At 39.4% G+C, this 21693-nt stretch overlaps 1 protein-coding gene across 2 annotated transcripts in view; it reads left to right on the forward strand.

The window, feature by feature from the left end:
* Window positions 1-5960: 5960 nt before the first annotated feature.
* The window catches only part of MAPK12 (mitogen-activated protein kinase 12), a 29908-nt gene continuing 14175 nt past the window's right edge, over window positions 5961-21693 (forward strand). The window contains exons 1-4 of one of the 2 annotated variants that reach the window (XM_034421191.3): window positions 5961-6408; window positions 10513-10642; window positions 13977-14035; window positions 16758-16869. In XM_034421191.3, the coding sequence (XP_034277082.1) occupies window positions 6293-6408; window positions 10513-10642; window positions 13977-14035; window positions 16758-16869 (417 nt within the window). In that variant the 5' untranslated portion in view covers window positions 5961-6292. The remainder of the gene's footprint in view (window positions 6409-10512; window positions 10643-13976; window positions 14036-16757; window positions 16870-21693) is intronic. The other variant, XM_034421182.3, reaches the window with a different exon arrangement.

A 21693-nucleotide genomic window follows, 5' to 3' on the forward strand; every position in this document is an offset into this window, starting at 1 on the left:
GACTTCAACTCTCAGTGTTTCCAGCCACTGTAATGGCTGAAGTCCATCCACTTTAAAGTTGCAAAAGTTGAAAAACATTACTCTAAATGTTTGTATTTATTTTGCTGTGCAATATATAATATATATGGAAGCCAATATTGCTTATTTCCATGGCTCTTTTGATATCCTAACCTACTGGCTAGGATCAGGAGCACCCACAAGGTGTGATTTAAAAATAATCTATAAAGCAATACAGTATAATGGCTGTGATAGTGGAATCAAAGCTCTGCCAAGATTCTGTAATAAGCCATCTTGAGACTACAGCCTGTGGACATCCCTGACTTCAGCTCCAGTATTAGAGAAAGAAACCCTGTAAGAAGAACCATAAAGTGCCCTTTGACATCTAGACTAGGTTAGGCATTCTGGCCAACATGGCCAAAGTGAAGGAAGCAAAGTGTCCTGGGTTAGCAGAATCTATACAGCCACAGGTTCCTCACCCTAGATTAAAAGACAGAAAAACTGATTTTATACCGGGTATCTCTGTTACGCAGTGAGAAAAGTTTTTGTTTTTGATAATAATGAGAGCAAAAAGAGGAAGAAGACTCTCAGAAAGGGCAAACTCAGCATCTTCCTCAAAGTCAGTGAGGACCATGAAGTGTCTACACAGCATGCCATTTTTGAAAACTCTAAAGGAAACTCACAAGAAAACAAGTCTAAATTGTTTTGTATCTTGGCAGGATTTGAAGGCAGCTGAACAAATGGTTCTACCATGTTCCACAAGGTGTCAACAATTAATTGCTCACAGGTAAATGGAGTACTCAGCCTAGGCACAGTGACGCAGCCTTGTTTAGAAAGTTGATCAAAGTCATTAAGCAGAAATTACTCTGCCGAAATCATATTGTTCAATTATACAATGAGTGTAGCAAAATGCACTTTAATTATTGCTACTTCTGATATATTAAAATATAATTGATTTGTAGAGTCCCCGAACCTGACCTGATTCATTCAGAGTAGCAGCAGTCGACTGCAGTTAGTATATTGCAATGGCACACTAACACCTGAAAGATTCATGCAGATGTAAAATCAGGTATCTTAAAATATACACCTTCCTAACCCTCTCCTAGGACATCCAGAGTTCAGATTCAAAAGGGCATGGCTTCAATTGTTCAACCAGTGATGCCTTCTTGACATGCCTTTTTTTTTGTAAAGTTTTTATTTTATTTTATAGCATACAAAAATTCCAATTTCAATTGAACAGTGTGTTGTCTAGGTACAAATCATTTTAAGAAATAATAATTGAAGTGTTTATAACAATATTCACTGCATTAATATCCATCGCATTAATATTAATAACAATAATAATCATATTATTTGTTTAACCACGTTAACATATCTTCCTTATATCACTGATCCTTCTATATATTTCCCTGTTTCTAGCTCCTGTTTTTGTCAGCTAGCCATTGATAAAATAAGTCCCAAGTCAAAAAAGTATGCTTTCATAGTTAAGCACTGTTGGCCCTGATTATGGTGGCAGTTTAGAGAAGTAGGAGGAAAATGTTCACAAAAACAATTTCTCATGTGAAATTAGATCTTCCACAGAGCCATATTGTTGGAAGAAGTCATGTAGGCCATCTAGTAAAATGTGACATCCATGCAAAAATCCAAATTAAAACATCCTTTACAACTCTACTGACATAACCAGTAAACTGAATCAAACCACCACTGTTTTGAGTCATTGGTCCACAAACAATCTGTTCTCTTCAAAGTCTTCCTGCAATTTAAATCCATTTTTCCACATCTTATTTTCTTGGATTATAATGAGTAACTCTTTTTCATGTGTCAGATTTTCACACTTTTTGATAAATTTCAGAAGTGAATAAATGCAAGAAAAGTAAAGACTAACTCTGAAATATGAAGAAACCTCTTGGTGAAATATCTCATTTTCTTCAGATATATGATCTTGTCTTTCAATGGTTATTATCCTTATACAGTAAAGAGATTTGTGTAAACATAAAAACTAAGGAGTATTGCAAATGCTATTCAGGGACAACTAACTACATTGGACTTAATGCAGTACTAACTTCAGTTGGCAGGTTACAGCATCCCAGAAATAATGGGGAAGAGGGATGCAGAAAACAATTCATTATTAAAAGACGCCCCAATGCTGGAATGCACAAAAAATTTGGTCATTCTCTCTGCCACCCAAGAACTAGAAATATATATCTTCTTAGAAAGTATTTATCTAACTCATATGTATCTAATTCTCTCTCATTCTCTCTCTCTCTCTCTCTCTCTCTCCCTCCCTCCCTCTCTCCTCTCTCTCCCCCTCTCATCTATATAAAGATATATATGTATTCATATGTATATGTATATATATCTTCTTGGCATTTAACCACAAATGGGCAATTCATTCAATATATCCCTGATCTAAAACTATGCAACAAAGCATAGCACACATAATCTCTGCCAAAGAAATATTGCAGACTACAGATGGAAGGTGCTCCCACGCAGATTTTATTTTGTATTTCTGTTATCTCCAGCTCTTGCTTTCCTATTGTCTATATTACTCAGATTTCTCAGCCCACTAGATGTATATCATGAAGTACAACATTGGCTAGAGGGGAAAAGGCTGCAATCAAACTCAAACCCTGGCCCAGGTAATATACCGTAACAATATAGTGTAGAAAGCTGGGGTCTAAAGATAAACTCTAATTTATCTTCCCAGCCTCAATAACATTAATCAGATGATCCCACTGCTATGATGTTGGCTCAAAATCTGGTAACAAATAGAAACAATACACTTTTGAAAATCTTGCCAAAGATCAATTCTACTAAAGGTTGTTCGCTCATATTTTTGTGGTGCACCTGCTGTACTCAGGCAGGGTTGTTTTAGGATCTTCTATTTATTGTTCTGTAACTAGTACTGGCATATAAACCCAGAGGTACAATAGGAAATAGATATTGCCAGTACTTTGTATGACGGCCTTTCTATCTATCAGAGATAGAACTGTCTGCTTGAGACACTGAAGTCAACCTTGGCATGGATAGTCACAGCAGTCATACTTTAATAGAAATCCTTGATGGATCATCAGCTAAGATTCCAGGAGGGGGTTTAGTTCGGTTTGCTTGCTTTGTGTTTGGTTTGGTGTTTTGTACCTCACAAGCAAGCTCCCTGTGGATTAAGTATAACATGCCTAAACAGCTTTCTTCTTGGTGAAGGAATCACTCAAGGTAAGGTGTACAAAGGAGTTTTTAGCAATATCTAGTATTTATGTGTCTGTTTCCTCTAAACGTCATTCTTAAGTACCGTAAGCACTGGAGAAAAAATTAAAGAGACCCTAGCCTTTCCCCCTTTAAGTTACCATGTTTAGAAAAGTTAAACCAATAAGAGATTACACGGTATTTAAGAACTCTAGGCTGGAGAAGACACTTTGAGTGATTAAGATGATTCATAGCTTCTACTTATAATCTATACCCGAACTTTTTACAGAGATAGTAGAGACAAGATTGATAAACTGCAAGTAAATGAAAACTAGCAAATACTAAATTCAATTTATATTACTAGATACCCTTAGGGATATGGTCAAAAGAGTTGACATGGCAACCACAAAGTTGCAATTGAAGCTGTTTTTTCATGAGCGATGCACATTTAAAAAGGCAGAGCTTCAATCCTTCTATCATGGCTGTCATCTTGCCTTTTTTGACCATATAATACAGACACCCTTGGTGTCTTCTTCTTGATCTATCATGCCTAATTGAACTCCCCAGTCAAGAAATCAATCATGGGTGGAACATATTTTTGCCCACATGCTCTTCTGCGGTAATCACAGAAGTCTCCAATTAACCTCCCTTATGAAAAGGGCAATAGAATGCATCACAAATCCTTAGAACAGGACAGCATTTCAATTTCCTGGGACAGGGGTCTGCAACCTTAAATACTCAAAGAGCCATTTGGACTTGTTTCCCACAGAAAAGAAAATACCAGGAGCCACAAAACCTGGGTGGGTGTGGCCAACTTGATGTCACTCACTTGCACCAGTCACATGACCACCCCTAGCTACGCCTACCCAGCTGGTCATTAGGGCCAAGAACCAGTTGTTAAAAAACACCGAGAACCACAAAATCCTTTTGGCACATCTCTCTCTCCCCCCCTCCACCCCCCGCTCTCTTTCTATGTCTCTCTCCCCCTCCCTCTGTATCTCTGTGTCTCTGCCCAGGCTGCTTTTCCATCCCCCCCACCCCCCATCGCCCTTACCTTCTCAGGCCAGGTGAGGAGTGATTGGGACGGGAGGACTAGCCAGTGGTGGGATCACCTGACAGGGAGCCACAGCAGAGGGCCCAAAGAGCTGCATGTGGCTCCGGAGCCGCAGGTTGCTGACCCCTGTCCTAGGACATCCTGCAGCAGACCTCACAATGATTATTTTGGAAAACTAGCATTTTAATTCCATCACTAAGCAAGAGATTGCTGAAGTCACATACCTCAAAAACTCAAAAAGACCATCTCAGTGGGTGTTATCTGCCTAAACACTTCTCCATCACCACCATCCACTTCGCCTCAATCAATCTATTTCTGATCTGTTTCTGATGAAAAAGCTGCAGTTCACAAAAGCTTATTCATTTTTAACTGAATCTGTTGGAAAGAAAAAGTGCTATCAGACTAACAGAGGTTTCCTCCTATGATCTCCATAGAATCAGGCTGTTACAACAGCAAGGAATGCATCATTAGGAAAGTTGAAGGATCAGGTTAGGGACAAATCACCACAGACAAAAATCTATGTGGCTGCTTAGAGCTGACATCAACTTGATGACACAAAATCAACCTTAGCATCTTTATTTTGGTTTTGGATAGCATAACGGATCAAGAGAGTTGGTTGAGCTTCAGATAATCCCAGGTCAGTTTAAGAACAAATCTAAAACTACTTCTGACTGAATTTATAGGATGGCACAATACATTACTGTGTATCAACCCGCTTCATTCCAGTTAAATGTGATGGTGGACAGAACCTAACCCTGAGGCTGAAGGGATCTCATCCAAGGAATTTCCCACAAATTGGAAATTAGGCTTACCGTATGTCCTAGTTTGATTGGGATTTACTTATGTATTTGTATCCCGCCTTTATTATTTTTACAAATAACTCCAGGTGGCAAACATATCCCACACACACCTTCCTCTCCTAACTGGCTTTGCATCTCAGCCAGTTTATAAATCCTGGAGAACAGGGTTGCACCAATCCACAAAAGGAGCATATGTGGCTTTAAAGTTTATGGGCCTTGGCACGCTGCACAAAGGGGGAAACTGAATTGCACTAACTTCCCTGCTGCCAGCTTTACTTGCACACTAACTAGCCTGCAGATTGCCACCCCCCTCCTGCTTGAAAAATATGATAAACCTAGACATGGAAATACTTAGGCTAGGAAGACTGGAGGTGAGACTGAGAGTGAGTAATCTGGGGAGACCATATCTGTGGGCAGGATGGGTTTGGAGGCAGTTTTCTGGGTTTTTAATCGGGACACGCCTAGTATGTTAGGACATCAAGCGGTTAATTATGAAGAAATAACGTCTTCCGTTTTCAGCAGCTAGAGCAGTGTTTCTCAACCTTGGAAGCTTGAAGATGGGTGGACTTCAACTCCCAGAATCCCCCAGCCAGCAACGCTGGCTGGGGGATTCTGGGAGTTGAAGTCCACCCATCTTCAAGCTTCCAAGGTTGAGAAACACTAAGGTAGAAAGAGAATCCCAAGGCCGCCCCGCCCGCCAAAAAACCCCCTCATTTTTGTTCCATTATGTTCCAAAGCAGCTGCTTTGCTCAAACTTGGCATAACCCAAGCCGGCAATTTTCTAACAACGGGGAGGCGACAGTAGCCATTCAGGAGCCAGAAATATCCCGCGGGGTTTTTCCTCTCTCTCTCCCCCTCCCCCACGACCCCACCCCACCTTCCCAAAAAACGAGCGCGGAAGGAAGGGCGGAGAGCGCCGCGCACGTGGCCTTTCGGCGTAGCCAAGGGACCGCCGCGTGGCTCTCCTCCTCCTCCTCCACCCGGGGAAAGCGAATAGGAGGAGCAGGCAAAGGGAGGGTGGGGGCGCGCGCTGGGACCCAGTTAGTTCGGTAGACTCCCCCCCCCCCCAAGCAAGAGGAGATGCACGCGCGCGCGCGCTGTGCCGCACAAAAGGCTTTGCGCGCGCCAGCCAGGCATTAGCAGCGGGTCTAAAGTAGCCCGCCGCCCCTTTTTTTTTTTTCCCAGCTGGATTTTTTGGGTTAGTTTTTTTTTTCCTTCCCCCCTTTGTGGGCAATCTGGGGAAGAGGGAGAGGCCGCGATGACCTCCCCCAGGAAAGGCTTCTACCGCCAGGACATCACCAAGACCGTCTGGGAAGTGAGGGAGCGCTACCGAGAGCTGCAGGCGGTGGGCTCGGGAGCCTACGGCGCCGTCTGGTAAGTGGAAGTTCGCCAAGGCACACCGGGCGCCCTTGCTTCGCGGGCGGAGGAAAGAGCCCCGAAAGGAAGCGCTGCGCTGCTGTCGGAGCGTTAAGTCCGGCGCCGTCCAGCAAGGGAACAATGGCACTGTTTCTAACTCACACACACACACACACAAAATACATCCACACCCCATAAGCCTGTTTTCCGTGGCAGCCGGCAACCAGAGGCGGCCGCACGAAATGCCGGCCGTAGCGCATTTTCTTCCGCAGAGCTGCGGTTCGACCTATTCACACGATACGCTCGGTTTTTCTCTGGGTTTCCTCTCACTTTGCATCAGCCGGGGGGGGGTGTCTCTTTAAAGTGAGGTGACACGAGAAAGCCTCCAGTAATCAGCAGTGAACAAGTATCGTTAATGAAGTTAGCATGCAGGTTTTTAACGTGTCGTGTGAATGCAGCCCGCGTTCCGTTGAAAGCGAACCCAGAACCCCAGCGGGGTGGTGTTAGCAGGACTTCGAATGGCTTTGAAGGTTGAATTTCTTCATTCTGCTCTTTTTTACTGTGTTGTATAGAAAATGCGGAGGGAGGAGAGAGAAAAGTTTTACTTTTACTTTATTGTTTTGGGGCAAAGAAGGGAGTAACGATCTTTGGGAGAGGGGAAAATCTGAAACAACCTTGGGCAGTAAGTTATAATTTTGCAACAACACAAATGTGGCTGGTTTCTGTAAAGGGAAATGTTTATTTTTATCCCCCCAGAAATATTCTCGCAACACATGCCGTTTTTACTAACTGGAAATGACTCAGCCTTTTCACGTCTTTGCTGCCGCAATGAATTAATCAAGGAGAGAACCTAGAACTAAGGAGAAATTTCCTGACAGTTACAACAATTAATCAGTGGAATGACTTGCCTCCAGAAGTTCTGGGTGCGCCACCATTGGAAGTTTTTAAGAAGAGATTGGACAACCATTTGTCTGAAATGGTATAGGGTTTCCTGGCTGAGTAAGGGTTGGACTAGAAGATCTCCAAGGCCCCTTTCAACTCTGTTATTCCATTATTCTGAATGTCTTGTGAGCAATTAAAAACAAAAGCCAAATAAACAGAAAGCCAAATTTTCTGTTGGAAACCCAATTCCAATAATTTATAGCCAACATCTAGCCAACCTAGGAGGATCTGATAAAAAAACAAAAACAAAATTGGACTTGTTTTTATGGCTGGGAGGCCACCAGGTGATTTTATAGCTATAGGGTACAATGGGAAGTTGAAAAAGCAACTCAGGAAAAGGCAATTGCAAACTGCTTCTATATTACTGCCAAAAATACCATGAAATCTGTCCATTACATCACATTACATCCTGTCCCTTCTTCCTATTTCCCTTCCCTTTTAATGCTTCATTCTATTATTTCCATCTGTCAATTACTGATTTCTTTCTTCTGTTGATCCCAGATCTCAAATGGAAATAGGAAAAATTGATGTTTTACTTCCTCTGGCATGTGCCCTGATGATGGTTGGTGCAATTGGCAGTTTGAATGCATTGACAAAACTGCACTTCTGTGACCAGTTATAATTCTGACAGATTTTGGAACATAAAATGCTGGAATCTTGACTTCAGTCTTCACTTACTGTAGAGCAGTGATAGCTAACCTTTTTGCCTTCACATGCCAAAAGCGGGGGAAATGCAGGGGGATCACACGTGCACATGGCCACACCCTTAATTCAGTGCCCCCTGCACATGTGCACACGACCCCCCGCACTCCTCCCGCTTTTGGCACGTGATGGCAAAAAGGTTACCGGTAGGCCCGTTTTTCGCCCTCCCCAGGCTCCAGAGGGTTTCTTGGAGCCTGGGGAGGGTGAAAACGGCCTCCCCCACCCCCTGGAGGCGAGAAACAGCCCTTTTTTCCAACTTCCGGTAGGCCTGGAAGGCCCGAAAATCAGTTGGCTGGCACGTGCATGCGTGCTGGAGCTGAACTAGGGCAATGCTCGCGTGCCCACAGATTTGGCGCTGTGTGCCACCTATGGCATGCCATCACGGCTCTAGAGCCTGTCCAGCTTTTTCCTTTCAGGGTAGCGTTATGATCTGGCCAGGTGGATATATCTCTGACTCATTTTGTGCAATTTATTCATTGGGTAAACTAAATGAAAGTGAATTTATGTGGAAAAGGGTATTCTGAATGGGATTAACTGGAAACAATATTTGGCTCCTTTAAACTTTCCAGTTTCCAGTATGTATTCTAAGTCAACAGAAGCAAAATTGAGCAATGTGAAGCAGTGTTGCATAATGGCAATAATTGAAAAGAGTAATTTTTGCAATATTGAGGATAACAAGACATGGGAAAAATACAAAATACTGAGTTTAAACAATTAAAATGAGTAATTATGAAAGAAAGTGAAATTGTTATTCCTGTAGTTATTGATACATTGGGCAGAATACCACACATATGGAATAAATGTGTACAAGCACTAAGTATTACTTATATTAACTGGATTTACCAAACACTCCACCTTGCTGGACATGTTATGTCTTGGGACATAGAATTATATTTCTAAAGAATACCTGTCAAAGATGTGATTCTTTTTATTCTTTATATATAGGCAGTCATTGCATCTCTTAATTCCTCCAGCCCAAATCTTGCTATGGACAAGAACATTAGGCCCATCTAAGTGAATCTAAATAAGCAAAATTGAAGTAGCTACCTGCAGCTTCAGAAACCCATAATTTTCAATATATCCAAGTCCTATAAGGTACGAAGAGATTTAACCTTCTGAAAATGTTTTCAAACTCCTTGAAGAACAGGCAACTATTGAAATTGCGTGGACTCCTGCATGGTTATATCTGGTGCACTAGCTTAAGTCATGTGGATCAGAAGGTCCTGCTTACAGTCACTCACACCTTCCTCATACCTGTTTGAATTAATGTAATATGCGTTATGTGGGACATCCTTGAAACCACCTTGGTAGCTTCTGCTGGTCCAGAATATAGTTTCGGTAGTGATGATAACATCTAGAGTCTCTCATGTAACACATCTTTTGAGAACTACTGGTTATCAGTTTCCTCCTGAGTGCAAATCAAGGTATTTACCGTTAATGCCCTACATGGCTTCAGCTGGATTTTCTCCCAGTGGCTTCTTCCTGTCCAATAAGACATATATAAGAGTATGCCCAGCTCCCTATGGAATATCATCCCCAGAGACCATGTTGCCTCTGCTTTGGAACAACATTCCCCTTCAAGTTTTAACTGCCTCAAATTCCATTGGCTTTTCAGAACACATCAGAGCATGGCCATGGAAGTGGAAGAGGATGGTGTAACCCCACTTGTTATGTTTGGTTGTTCCTCAGGTGTTGAGGTTATTGTAGAGGTGAATCTAAGTCGCTTCAACCTTTTGGATTGGAGTTGCCTATGACCCCCAGTAAATAACAATACATTATATTGTTGATCTATCTTACACACACACATAACACAGGTGTTTCTCTGTCTCTTACATGAAACATGATCTTAAGTAATTATATTCTGCTGAGGTGAGTTCTTAATTCTTTGATAAAGTATCTGTTTCTCATGCAGAAGTTCTCTGTCTCCTCTTAAAAGGAGGTGATGGAAAGTGATAGAAAAGAGGTGTCAGTGAGTCAGTGCCAGTTAGAGAAACAATACAACTTGAGCAGTTTCTTAGGTTTCTTGTTACAATACACCTCTCAAACTGATAAACTCGGGGGTCTTCAAACTTGGTAGCTTTAAGACTTGTGAACTTCAGCTCCCAGAATTCTCCAGCCAGCATAGCTCTTAAAGTCTTAAAGCTGCCAAGTTTGAAGACCTCTGGATAAACTTATAAATAAGCAGACTAGTTTGTTATTAAGGTAGAAGCATGTTGGTGATGCTAGGAGTGAGCCTCTAGTCAATGAAGAATTTTCCCAAGATAAGCAAACTTCTTGCCACACTTAGAAGGAGAACAGGGCAGAGGTAACCTCATTTGAACAACCATCCTTATTGATTCATAGACACCCTTGTAACACAATTAAAGGTAGAACCTGAATCTTTACACCTTAGAAGGTTAATGCAGTAGCTATTTTGTCTTGACAGGTCCACATGTCTTCTCTATTTACATCTAATTCAACTCTTCTGTCTCTGTTAAGTTCAGCTATTGACCAGAAAAGTGGAAGCAAGGTGGCTATCAAGAAGTTGTACCGCCCATTTCAATCAGAGCTTTTTGCCAAACGAGCCTATCGGGAACTGCGCCTTCTGAAGCACATGAAGCATGAAAATGTGAGTACCTGCTCTAACAAACCGTCTGTTCCACAGCCCAGAAAATCCTTGCGCACTCTGATTTAGCAGCCTAACAGGAACTAGTTCACATAGACTAACATGGATGTAGATGATGATCTAAACCACTGTTGTCGTTGTTTTACTATTTCTTCTAAATAAATAAATTTTGCACAATCTTTCATTCCTCCACTGCCTCATCAACTATTATTAGTAACAGGTCATGACTCATGAGATACAGAAGCCTAGTATGGACAAACATTGACTAACAACTCTAGTTTAGCACCTCATAAACAAACTTCCATTTTTTGCCAAGCGTGGCTATGAGAATGCCATTTAACATTAGTTCTGAGCCCAAACCTGGGATAAATTCAACAGAACAATCCCAAATAAAAGTCATCAATAAAATTATCTATTTAGGCAACACATTTTTTGTGTTTCTGCCTCCTAAAAGTTGTTATTCTTCCAGCTTTAACCTCTTCCAGCCTTAAAATACACTCCTAAAGGGAACACTCAGTCTGCAAAAGCTTATTGAACATTATTGAAAGAATCAGCAGTCAGAATTGGTTAAATGAATAACAGTTAAGCTCTATCCATAATTAAAGTCTATTTAGTTAAAACTGGAACTGAAAAAGACACTAATCTCATAGTCCTGATAATAAAGGAACAGAGCAGGTGGGTGAAAATGCTAACCATAGCTTAATATGTAGCCTAATATTACAGAATGCCAAATTTTAAAAAGCCTTAATGATTAAGAGAGAATTGTTATAGAGCCTAATGAACAAGTGGCGCCAGTTTGATATTTTGTTCACCGAGCCCTTTGGCTGTGTATTTCTGTTTCCATGCTATTGCTATCTTAAATGCCTGGAATTCTGTAGGAACTGTGACTTTACTTTACTTTACTTTTATTTAATTTATATACCGCCCTACTCCCGAAGGACTCAGGGCGGTGAACAGCCAACAATAAAATACATACATACAAAATTTAAAATAAAATCGAATTAAATAGTTTGGCCCAGACAGATTAAAAAAAAAAACCCAATCAATTTAAAACAAATTAAACTTTGAATATTAAAAATATTTAAAAATTGTTTAAAAAGAGGGAGAAACTTTAAAACAGTTTTTAAACTTTAAATGCAGTTTTTGAAATTTTGTTTTAATTATAACTGATTTTTAATATATTGGTACTGCAGTCTTAATTATTTTTGTGATTTGGAATTACAGCATTAAAAAACTATAGATAGATAGATAGATAGATACAATATTTAAATATATATAACGTAAATAGTTTACTACCATATCTGAACAATAATACTTTGTGCAAAATGCCTGTTCCCCTTTTTTGAAAGCTAAAGAGACCAAAGGATTTTGTTATACCAGTTAATACTTCCATGTGTTCTTGACAGGATTACTTTTCAGTCCAATTAAACATTATATGTTTTGTCTAGTAATTATCAGTTCTGATTGTGAATCTGGGGGTTGAGGAAGAGAATGCTGTCTTGTTGCTAGTTACAAATATTCCATTCCACTCAAGCCATAACAGTTTTGTTAAAGTGCTGTTTGAGAGTATTTGTTTTAGCATTGCATTTTAGCATGGAGGAAACTGAATATATTTTGAATCCATTAATTACCCTTTTTCAGCACTAATCATCTATTTTTCTGCCAAGCAAGTAAATTAGTGGGTAAGAATCAGGCAGGTTTGTGTTTTCATGCAAGCTAATTTGGTCAAGGTTTTCTTGATGGGATGCGGTAAATCAAGGCTCAGCACATTTTTGGCTCCTGGCTTTGTCATTTCTCAGATGAACGCTTGTGGGTCATGAATTTTCATGAGAATTTGTGAGATAATTGCAGGCTTGTAATATTTTATCTATTCATTAAATATTTACGGGAGGGGTATCTATGCATGCTGTGTTGCTAAACCAAATCTAAAATGGGTAGAAATCTTTTAGTGGCAAAGGATCATAGTTAATCTTTCTAGATGAATGATGTCTACAAGAGCTTTACATCTTCCATATGAACAGAACTTAGATGGCAGTAATATAGTGAGAGTCTTTATTTTTTAATTGTGATAAATCTTTAAGATTATTTCCTTCTGATACCTACCTCAAAATGGTGTCAGTTTGAGCAGAAACAGTTACAGTAGAGGAATCTCTGAAGATGCACAAAGGAAACTTCAGGTCAACAGTTTTCTCTTCTGATCCAAGGAGAGATTTGCACAAACAAAGCAGTGCAAAAGGAAATTTGATCTCTATTGACAATGCTTCTTCATATGAAGTTTTTATAACTTCTGGAGTGTGTTTAGAGTAGTTGAAGAGATGGGAAATCTCAGCTCCAATTTGCTCTCAGTTGCTCAGATCCAACCTGTATACATGATATGCATACAACATATAGTATACCATTTCCCTACAGCAGGGGTGTCAAACTCAATTTCATTGAGGGCCACATCAAGGCTGTGTTTGACCTCGGGTGGCCAGAGTGGGTATGGCCAGCTCAACGTCACTCGTGTCAGAGGTGCCTATGGTGGCCCAAGCTCTTTGCCAGTGAAAACAGGCTCCTGAGCTCCATTTTCGGCTGCGACAGCCTCCTGCACCTTCTGCCAGTGAAAACGGCGGCCTCCCAAGTTCTGTTTTCTCTGGTAGAGGCACCGCTGGCCGGTCCTCTGCTGTTTCCAGGGTGGCTCCACAGGCCAGATCTAAGCACCCTGCGGGCCAGATCCTGACCCCGGGCCTTGAGTTTGATACCCCTGCCCTACAGCAAAATAAACCCTGAATTCACTAATTATTTGTTTGTCATATTTAAGAACTGTCCGTCTCCTTCACAAAGCAATTCTGGGAAGTGTACAATAAAGTATTAAAAACATATAAAACAGAATGTAAAATTTAAAACAGGCAAGGGATGTTACAAATTGATTAAAAATTGGGGGGGGGGGCTTTCAGGGTACCAACTCTCCCTTTCATTGGCGCAAGAAAAGATGTAGAGCTGTGTTTTTATCACCTTTATGGAAGGCCAAGAGAGTGGGGACCTGTCTCACCTCGGGGGGGGGGGAGGCTTCCACAGAGTGGGGGTAAAGGCAGAGAAAGCTCTCTTTGTGGACCCCAGCAGTCATTCATTAACTGACAGGATCTGAAGCACATCTTTCCTGTATGATCAGGTGGATCAGACTGATGTAATGTGATAAAGACAGTTCCATAGGTAACCTGACCTCATGCAATGTAGGGCTTTAAAGATCATAATCAATAGCTTGAACTGGACCTGGAAGTAGACTGGCAATTAATGTTTCTCATGCAAATAATTGCAATGGCAGTATTTTCTTATTTGTGTTTCTCTTCTTCTGTAGGTAATTGGGCTTTTAGATGTCTTCACACCAGATTCTTCACTGGATAAATTTAATGACTTGTAAGTGTATAATTTTGGGGAAAACTTTGGGTCCTGTGTTATGATTTACACTAAAATAGATGCTGATCTCAAATTTCTCTGTATTTATATTGATGGCATTATTGTTCCTTCTTGCAGACCTGGGCATTTTATGGCTCACAGGTTCTAGTCTGGCACATGACATTGGCATCAATGGGAGAACAGCTTCAGCAATGTTGGGGGGGAGAATGTCGGGGGCAGAATACCTGTGTAGCACCTGCAGATGGTGGGGCATTGGCAGGGTGGCGGTGGCCCTCCACAACATTCCCAGTTTCTCATGTGGCCCCTTGGGAAAATTAGTAGCTACCCCTGTTCTTGGTTAAGCTTGGTCTGAAGTTAACTGGAACAGTTTGGAATCTGGTTCTTCATATTAGGATACATTAATGTAGATGTTGGTGAGTATTGTCATTATGCTGCAAGAATCACGTGACTTTATATAGAATAAAATGACATCACAACCATCTATGTTTTTACAAACTATGAACTTAGAGATAGTTGTTACCTCTTTATAGCATTACGTAGAAAATTAAACTGAAAGATCTTTCTAGTTTTAATGGTTAAGATTTTACCAAATAAATCCGGAGGACATACAGAAGTAATTCATTCATTTATTTGTTAAGTTTATATGCCATTTTTTGTTTTGCCAGATTAGTTAAATATCTGATTTTTTTAAAAAAACAAAAGCATGTTTATTATTTATAATTAGGTATTGGAAGATCTAGTTATTTATTAAAAAGTAGATTGGCTTAGCCATTTAAAACCTAAAGCAACTTTTTCTACTCGACATTAGCCAGGTGTTGATCCACAGTTTCTGTTGTATTCAATCAACATATAAAATGTCTGAGACTGATGGGTGCTGTAGAGTGCAACACTTGGGAAGTTTAAGCTATTTGTCCAAAAATAGAAATATGTAATTTTTCCCGCCCCATCTAGCCAGAGAAGTCTATGAAACTTTTATTAGTTACTTGGGTTTCTGCAATTAATTGCTTCTATAAATAGTTTATTTTCCCCCTTTTCTTTTGCTTTAAATTACTATTACATTTTTCCATCTATTTGTCAGCTTTTAACCCTGTATTTAAAGTCCTGCATTTTCTTATTACATGTGAACACAGTAATATCTATCATACATGTATTAGTTTTAAAAGGCTACAGTTATTAAGTTACTTCAACCATATTTTTTGTCATTGGTTACTTATATTATTGGAATAGCTTGCGAGCTATTCGGCAGCTTTGCAATATTCATAAGCTGTGGCACATTAGCCATAATAAAATCATGGAGGAAAGCACACATCAGTGTTTTCATTATCCAACAATTGTCAGCCCTCCAGGTCTGGTTCTTTGTTATCTTTTTTATCAGAAAGTTCTGCTTTTTCCCTTGCACTAAATATAGTTCCCAGAAGCTGAAAAGTACTTGCTTTTTTTCTGCCCCCTTTTTATGTGTTTAATCGGTTTTCTGCAAATTTCACTGTTTCCCTTTGAATTTAAATAATTGATAGCAGGGTATATATTGGACTACCTTAGACATGTTTAGTGGATTTCATTTAATTTAGTAGGACTTCTAATTAAGCATTAATGATATTTTATTACTTCTGGCAAGCAAGATAATAATTCTCCATGTGCCAGAACTTCTCACATTATCTGTCCTGTTCCAAAGCACCCAAGTCTTGGTCCTTCAAAGTAATTTATATTGCAATCTTCAAAAAAGCAGTTGGAACAGCCTTCATCTTTTTGTCAGTCTTAGTCTTAACAGCACATGTGCCTCTCCTTTGATTGATTGATTATTAGGTTGTGAGTTTGACACCCCTGAGCTAGAGGATGGAGGAATTAAAAGAGTAATTTTGCAACCTGCATCCTCTAGCTCAGCCCAGTTTTATGTGCTAGTATAAAACTATGCCAACTGTAGATAGTGTTATCAATCAACATTTATTGTTCTAAAGCATAAATCATTTGTGGTATTCAGTTTTAAAAAAAAGAACAGAAGCCTTTATATAAGATAATGTTTACCGGAAAATAGGACCAATTTTTACATGGTTATTTTATAATCCAAAGTAAATTCTATCTTGCTCTCAACCTACGTAATGCATTGTAGAAAAGAGTTTTGCCACTGGTTCTCTAGAATTTTAGGAAAGGTTTCAAGGTTTCACTTCTTTTTACATTGACCTTTTTATTATATAGATAGTCCCTGACTTACAACCAGTTGTTTAGTTACAACAGTCCTGGAAAAAATTGACATGACCATTTTTCACACTTGCAACCATTGCGGCATCCCCTGTGATTAAAATTTGATTGATTGGCAGCTAGCATGTATTTATTACAGTTGCAGTGTCCCAGGGACATATGCTTCCCTTTTGCAACTTTCTCACAAGCAAAGTCAATGGGGAAGCCAGATTCACTTAACAACCATGCTACTAACTTAATGACTGCAGTGATTCACTTAACAATTGTGGCAAAATTCAGTTAACAACTCTTTTGCTTAGCAATGAAAGTTTTGGGCTCAAGTTTGGTTGTAAGTCCAGGACTACCTGAATTCTAATTTAGTGTTCATATTTAAAGATAGATTTGTTTTTTCTATACTGTCCTGATATCTTCTAACTGAAATTTTTATAATATGGCATGCCTTTACATGTTAAGTTGCTACTATACAATATTACAATTAGACTATGTAACTTGATTTAGTTAATGTTTAACTGCCTTTTCATTTTAGCTACCTTGTCATGCCATTTATGGGAACAGACTTAAGTAAAATAATGAAGCATGAGAAACTAACTGAAGATAGAATCCAGTTCCTTGTTTACCAGATGTTAAAGGGCCTAAAGGTTAGATTTTTCTCTTATAATTAATTGCTTGTTGGTTTTTGCCACCATTTTCTTGAGACACAATAGCCTTTCCTATGATAAGTAGTAGTTAAGGCATCATGCTAGAAATCAGGAGGTAGTGAGTTCTAGTCCTGCCTTAGGCACAATACTAGCCAGGTAACTTTGGACATGTTATTTTCAGCCCTGGAAAGAGGCAATGGCAAACCACTTCAGAAAACCCTTGCCACAAGAAAACCACAAGGACATAAAGGTTTATAAACCTTGATTATTTGCACAAACCCTTGTAGCTTCTCTATTAGTTCTAAATTTAATTAATTTGAAGATAATGTGAAGATTCTGTTTAATTCGTTTACTTATGAACCTTATTTGTACTGTGTAGAAAATGAGGAATCCTAGCAAATAAAAATAAACTGCTTCATGACTTGTCTGAAGCTGGGGTTGCAGTTTTGGTCCTAAAATATCCAAGTTCTATAGGTAAAGGTAAAGGTTCCCCTTGCACATATGTGCTAGTTGTTCCCGACTCTAGGGGGTGGTGCTTATCTCCGTTTCAAAGCCAAAGAGCCAGCGCTGTCTGAAGATGTCTCTGTGGTCATGTGGCCAGCATGACTAAACACCAAAGGCACACCCTGTTACCTTCCCACCAAAGGTGGTCCCTATTTTTCTACTTGCATTTTTTATGTACTTTCGAAATGCTAGGTTGCAGAAGCTGGGACAAGTAACAGGAGCTCACCCCATTTCGCAACATTAGGGATTCAAACCGCTTAACTGGAGACCTTTCAATCAACAAGCTCAGCATCTGAGCCACTGTGTCCTTTCAAGTTCTATAAGCCTCCTTTAAAACATGTTATAAAATTGTTTTGAAGATCCTGACTTATTTGGGAGCAATCATTTACTCTTCTAGATTCAGAATTTATGGTAAATTATCTCTCCCTTTACTTGCTGAGGGAAGGAGAAAGGAAGGGAAGAATAGAGTAAGGATGGAGATGATGGATAGGGATAAAGTAGAATAGAATGGAGTGGAGAATGGAATGGGAATGGAATGGAATTTTGTGGTCAGTTTAGACCTTGTTGAATTTACTGCAAACCAAGCAAGGAAAACAACAATGGCCTTTGATTACCTTGGGCCTCATGTAGTGCTCTGGTTCTTTTAAGCCAGAAAGCCATCTCAGTTGCAATGTGCAATCTGGCCCAGGTGCAGGGAGAATGGAAAGGCCTAAATATTGTACCTAGTGTTTGCTGAGAAGCAACACCTGGCTGTTTTTCATGTTTGTTTATACTGCCTGTTATGGCAACAAGAAATGAAAACAACCTTTTTGAAAAAGAAATGGATATTTGATATTGTAGTACTGTCACAGAGGATTAAGAATGGTTTCATATATTTATTTGATTGATTTCCTACCTTTCCTTTACAAGTTTGAGGATACTGATAGCATTTATCCTCCCATAACAACAACCCCGTGAGATATATTGAATTGCAAGAGTGATTCTAAATCATCCGCTGCGTTTTCATGGCTCAGGTGGATCTTGAATCTCTCCCTTACCACTCCCTAGTCCATCACATTCATCACTACATTACAGAATCTCCAGCAGAAATCATTGCTTTTCCCTGTTCCTTGTTAGCTTCTTAGGAAGCTTTGCTTACCTAAGAATATTTCCATAATGATCCTTTCCTACTTGTAGGACTAGTAATTCATTTCTTCTACACAAAATATACTGTGAATATGTTGTGCAAATGTAAGGGCTCATGCTAAGATTTTAAATGTTTTTTTTTCTGCTAATATAGTACCCTGTTTCCTCAAAAATAAGACATCCCCTGATAATAAGCCCCATCGGGCTTTTGAGTGCATGCGCTAAAATAAGCCTACCCCTGAAAATAAGCCCTCCCCGAAAATATTTAAACGTAGAGCTGGAAATTAGGTAAGACAGCAAGAGGAGCCCCATCTTGCTCCATGCACCCCAAAATAATAAGACCTCCCCGAAAATAAGGCCAAGTGCTTATTTCGGGGTTCAAAAAAATATAAGACAGGGTCTTATTTTCAGGAAAACACGGTAGAAAGAAGAAGGCTAAGATTAAAATGGCTGAAGGCTCTACTTTGGGAATCCCATAATGATGGCAATGCCATTGTTGAAAGGAAACAAGGACAGAAATAGAACCCAAGTAGAGCTATGGTATACAAAAGCACCATTCAAGCTCTGTTTTGCAAATTCGTTTTATCTGGAAGTTTAGTGCTTGCAAAGAAGAAAGACAGATAATTAGTCTTGAGCCATAGTTCAAAAGACTGGTTTCCTATATATGTAGGTAAGGTGAATTGTTGGTCTGCAGCAAAGAAATAATCATCCAGTTAACAGTGCTTGGTTTGATAGAAGAATTCTGAATTTTCCACTCATATGTTTCTCAATCTAGATATCTGATTTCTGACAACTGAAACAAATATTGATTTCTAGGTTTCTTACATTGCAACTTCCATGAAACACAACTAAAGTATAGGAAGTAGAGTCTTTTTGAATTGAAAAACAAATTTTAATTTCAAAACCTTGTCATGGACACTGACAAAATGGCTGCTTCCTATGAACTCTTGCCCATTCACATAACAAACGTTAGAGTAGGGTAATGGTAAAATCCAATTTTTTTTACTACCGGTTCTATGGGTGTGGCTGGGGAAGTACTGCAAAATCCCCACTCCCGGGGGAAGGATATTGCAAAATCTCCATTCCCACCCCACTCTGGGGCCAGCCAGAGATGGTATTTGCCGGTTCTCCAAACTACTCAAAATTTCTGCTACTGGTTCTACCAGAACCTGTCAGAACCTGCTGGATTTCACCCCTGGAGTGGGGGCATTCAGGTCACAAAATAGCATTTATGAGAAAGCAGACAGATGAGCCTCTTCTATGTCTCATATTCTAATCTTGCAAGATTCTCATTATTGCCTCAAATTACCTTTATCTGTTAACAGTTGGGTATTCATGCAAAGTGCACCATTAAAGACACCATTTTTTATTCTTAAAAACTATAAAGAGGTTTTATGGGATCCAGAGGCATATCTGTAAATATAGACAAAATTACAGCCTGATGTTTCGCTTAGCAAAGACCTTTTTTAAAATCAAGGGAAAAAAAGGAAAGTCCGATCACGATGAAGATGACTACTTGTGGTTCACAGTGGTTCTCTGTGGATTGTTTTTGCCATTGTCTTGCAAAGCTTTGGAAGAACAACAAAAACATTTCATCGATAGCGGAGCTTCCGGTTGACGTCGCGGCAAGACAGTCAGGGAAATAGCGGGCTCTGATGAGTCCCACGAAAACCTGCTGCCGAACCGCTGCCGATGGGTCTGTGGACCGAATCTGTCCTGCAGGGACGGGGGAAGAAGAGGGGCGCCTTGGAAGACCAAGAGGAACAGGCAAGTTCCTCAGAGGTCAGAGGGAACCCTCTGTGAGTCGGCAGCAGGGGGCGGCAGCCATGACAGCTGCCACGAAGCTGGGACAACCGGGCAAGAAAAGTCCTGGAGGAAAGCGAAGTAAAACGGAGCCTTTTGAAGCCAGGTGAGTGACAACAACCCAGGCTTGTAACAACGTTTGGAGCTATATCAGTAACTAGAAAACCCCTAGCCTACAACAGCGGCTAAGTAACAAAGGGGCTTTGAAAAAAAAAATTAAACTGCAACTTTAAAGAACAAGGACCCGAGAAACAACTAATTTTGGAACAAGAATTAAGAGACTTAATTTAGAGATTTGGTAAAAAGACTAAACACTTTAAAATCTGAATTGGACTAAGGGGGGAAAAAGATTTGATACTTTTTTAACCAAAAGAAGAAAATAAAGTCAATGGTTATATAATAAGAAATAAAATGGAGTCTTGCATGACTACTGGGAAATGTGAATTATAGAGAGACACCATCTGGCACAAAGAGGAACTTTGTAACCTCCCTTTGTTATGAGAATTTTGAGCTCTACAGAAAAAAAAATTGCTGAACTGTGGAGGAGGATTTTTCTTTCCTGACTGCAAGCAGCTGGACTTGGGTGAAAAGAAAAGGAATTTACAATGGAACTCCTACAATTGAACAAATAATAACTTGAATGTTGGTGCAGGAATAGAAGAAGGATTTAGCGCAGCCCCAAAAGAAAGAGATTTGATATATTATATCTGGAATAAAAATATGAAAAGAGATCTAATTGGATTTATGGAGAATAAAATTAAAAACTTGGAAAATGGAAAGAAATTTATGTTTGCAGACAAGGAAATGAAGATAATGTGATTAAAAATAAAATAAAGTAAAGATGATTGTAATAAATTAAAGGGAGGCTTTTATAGAAATTAAAATTGTTAAATGAAACTAATTAATACATGTAAAGATATGTTTAATGCAAGAACTATGTTTTAATGGTAAAATGTCAAGATAAAGAATAAGGGTGAATATGATTAATTGAAAATGTTAAAAGGAATTTAAAAATATACTTAAAAATATGTTTTAAGCAAGAACCATGTCTCAAGGTTAAAATGTTATGATTGCTATGAAAAAAGATAAAGGAAAATATGACTAAATGAAAAGCAATGCATAGATGGAGGGAAGCAACAAAGAAAGGTTTAAGTAGAGATTGTTAAACCAACTATGAACGTGCTGTATTTAACAGCCAAAAAATTATAATATGCTGTATAGAACAGCCAAACAAATGGTCATGTTGGGTATCAGCCCAAATGAAACTTAATATGCCATGTAACGGCCAAAAAACAAAAATATAGATGCTGTGTTCAACAGCCAAACAAACCTGAAGATGCCGTGTAACGGCCAAAAAACAAAACTAATATGCTATGTTCAACAGCCAAACAA

Source organism: Pantherophis guttatus, chromosome 7 (assembly GCF_059756535.1).
Source record: "Pantherophis guttatus breed Tessera chromosome 7, ASM5975653v1, whole genome shotgun sequence".
NCBI classification, from domain to species: Eukaryota; Metazoa; Chordata; class Lepidosauria; order Squamata; family Colubridae; genus Pantherophis; species Pantherophis guttatus.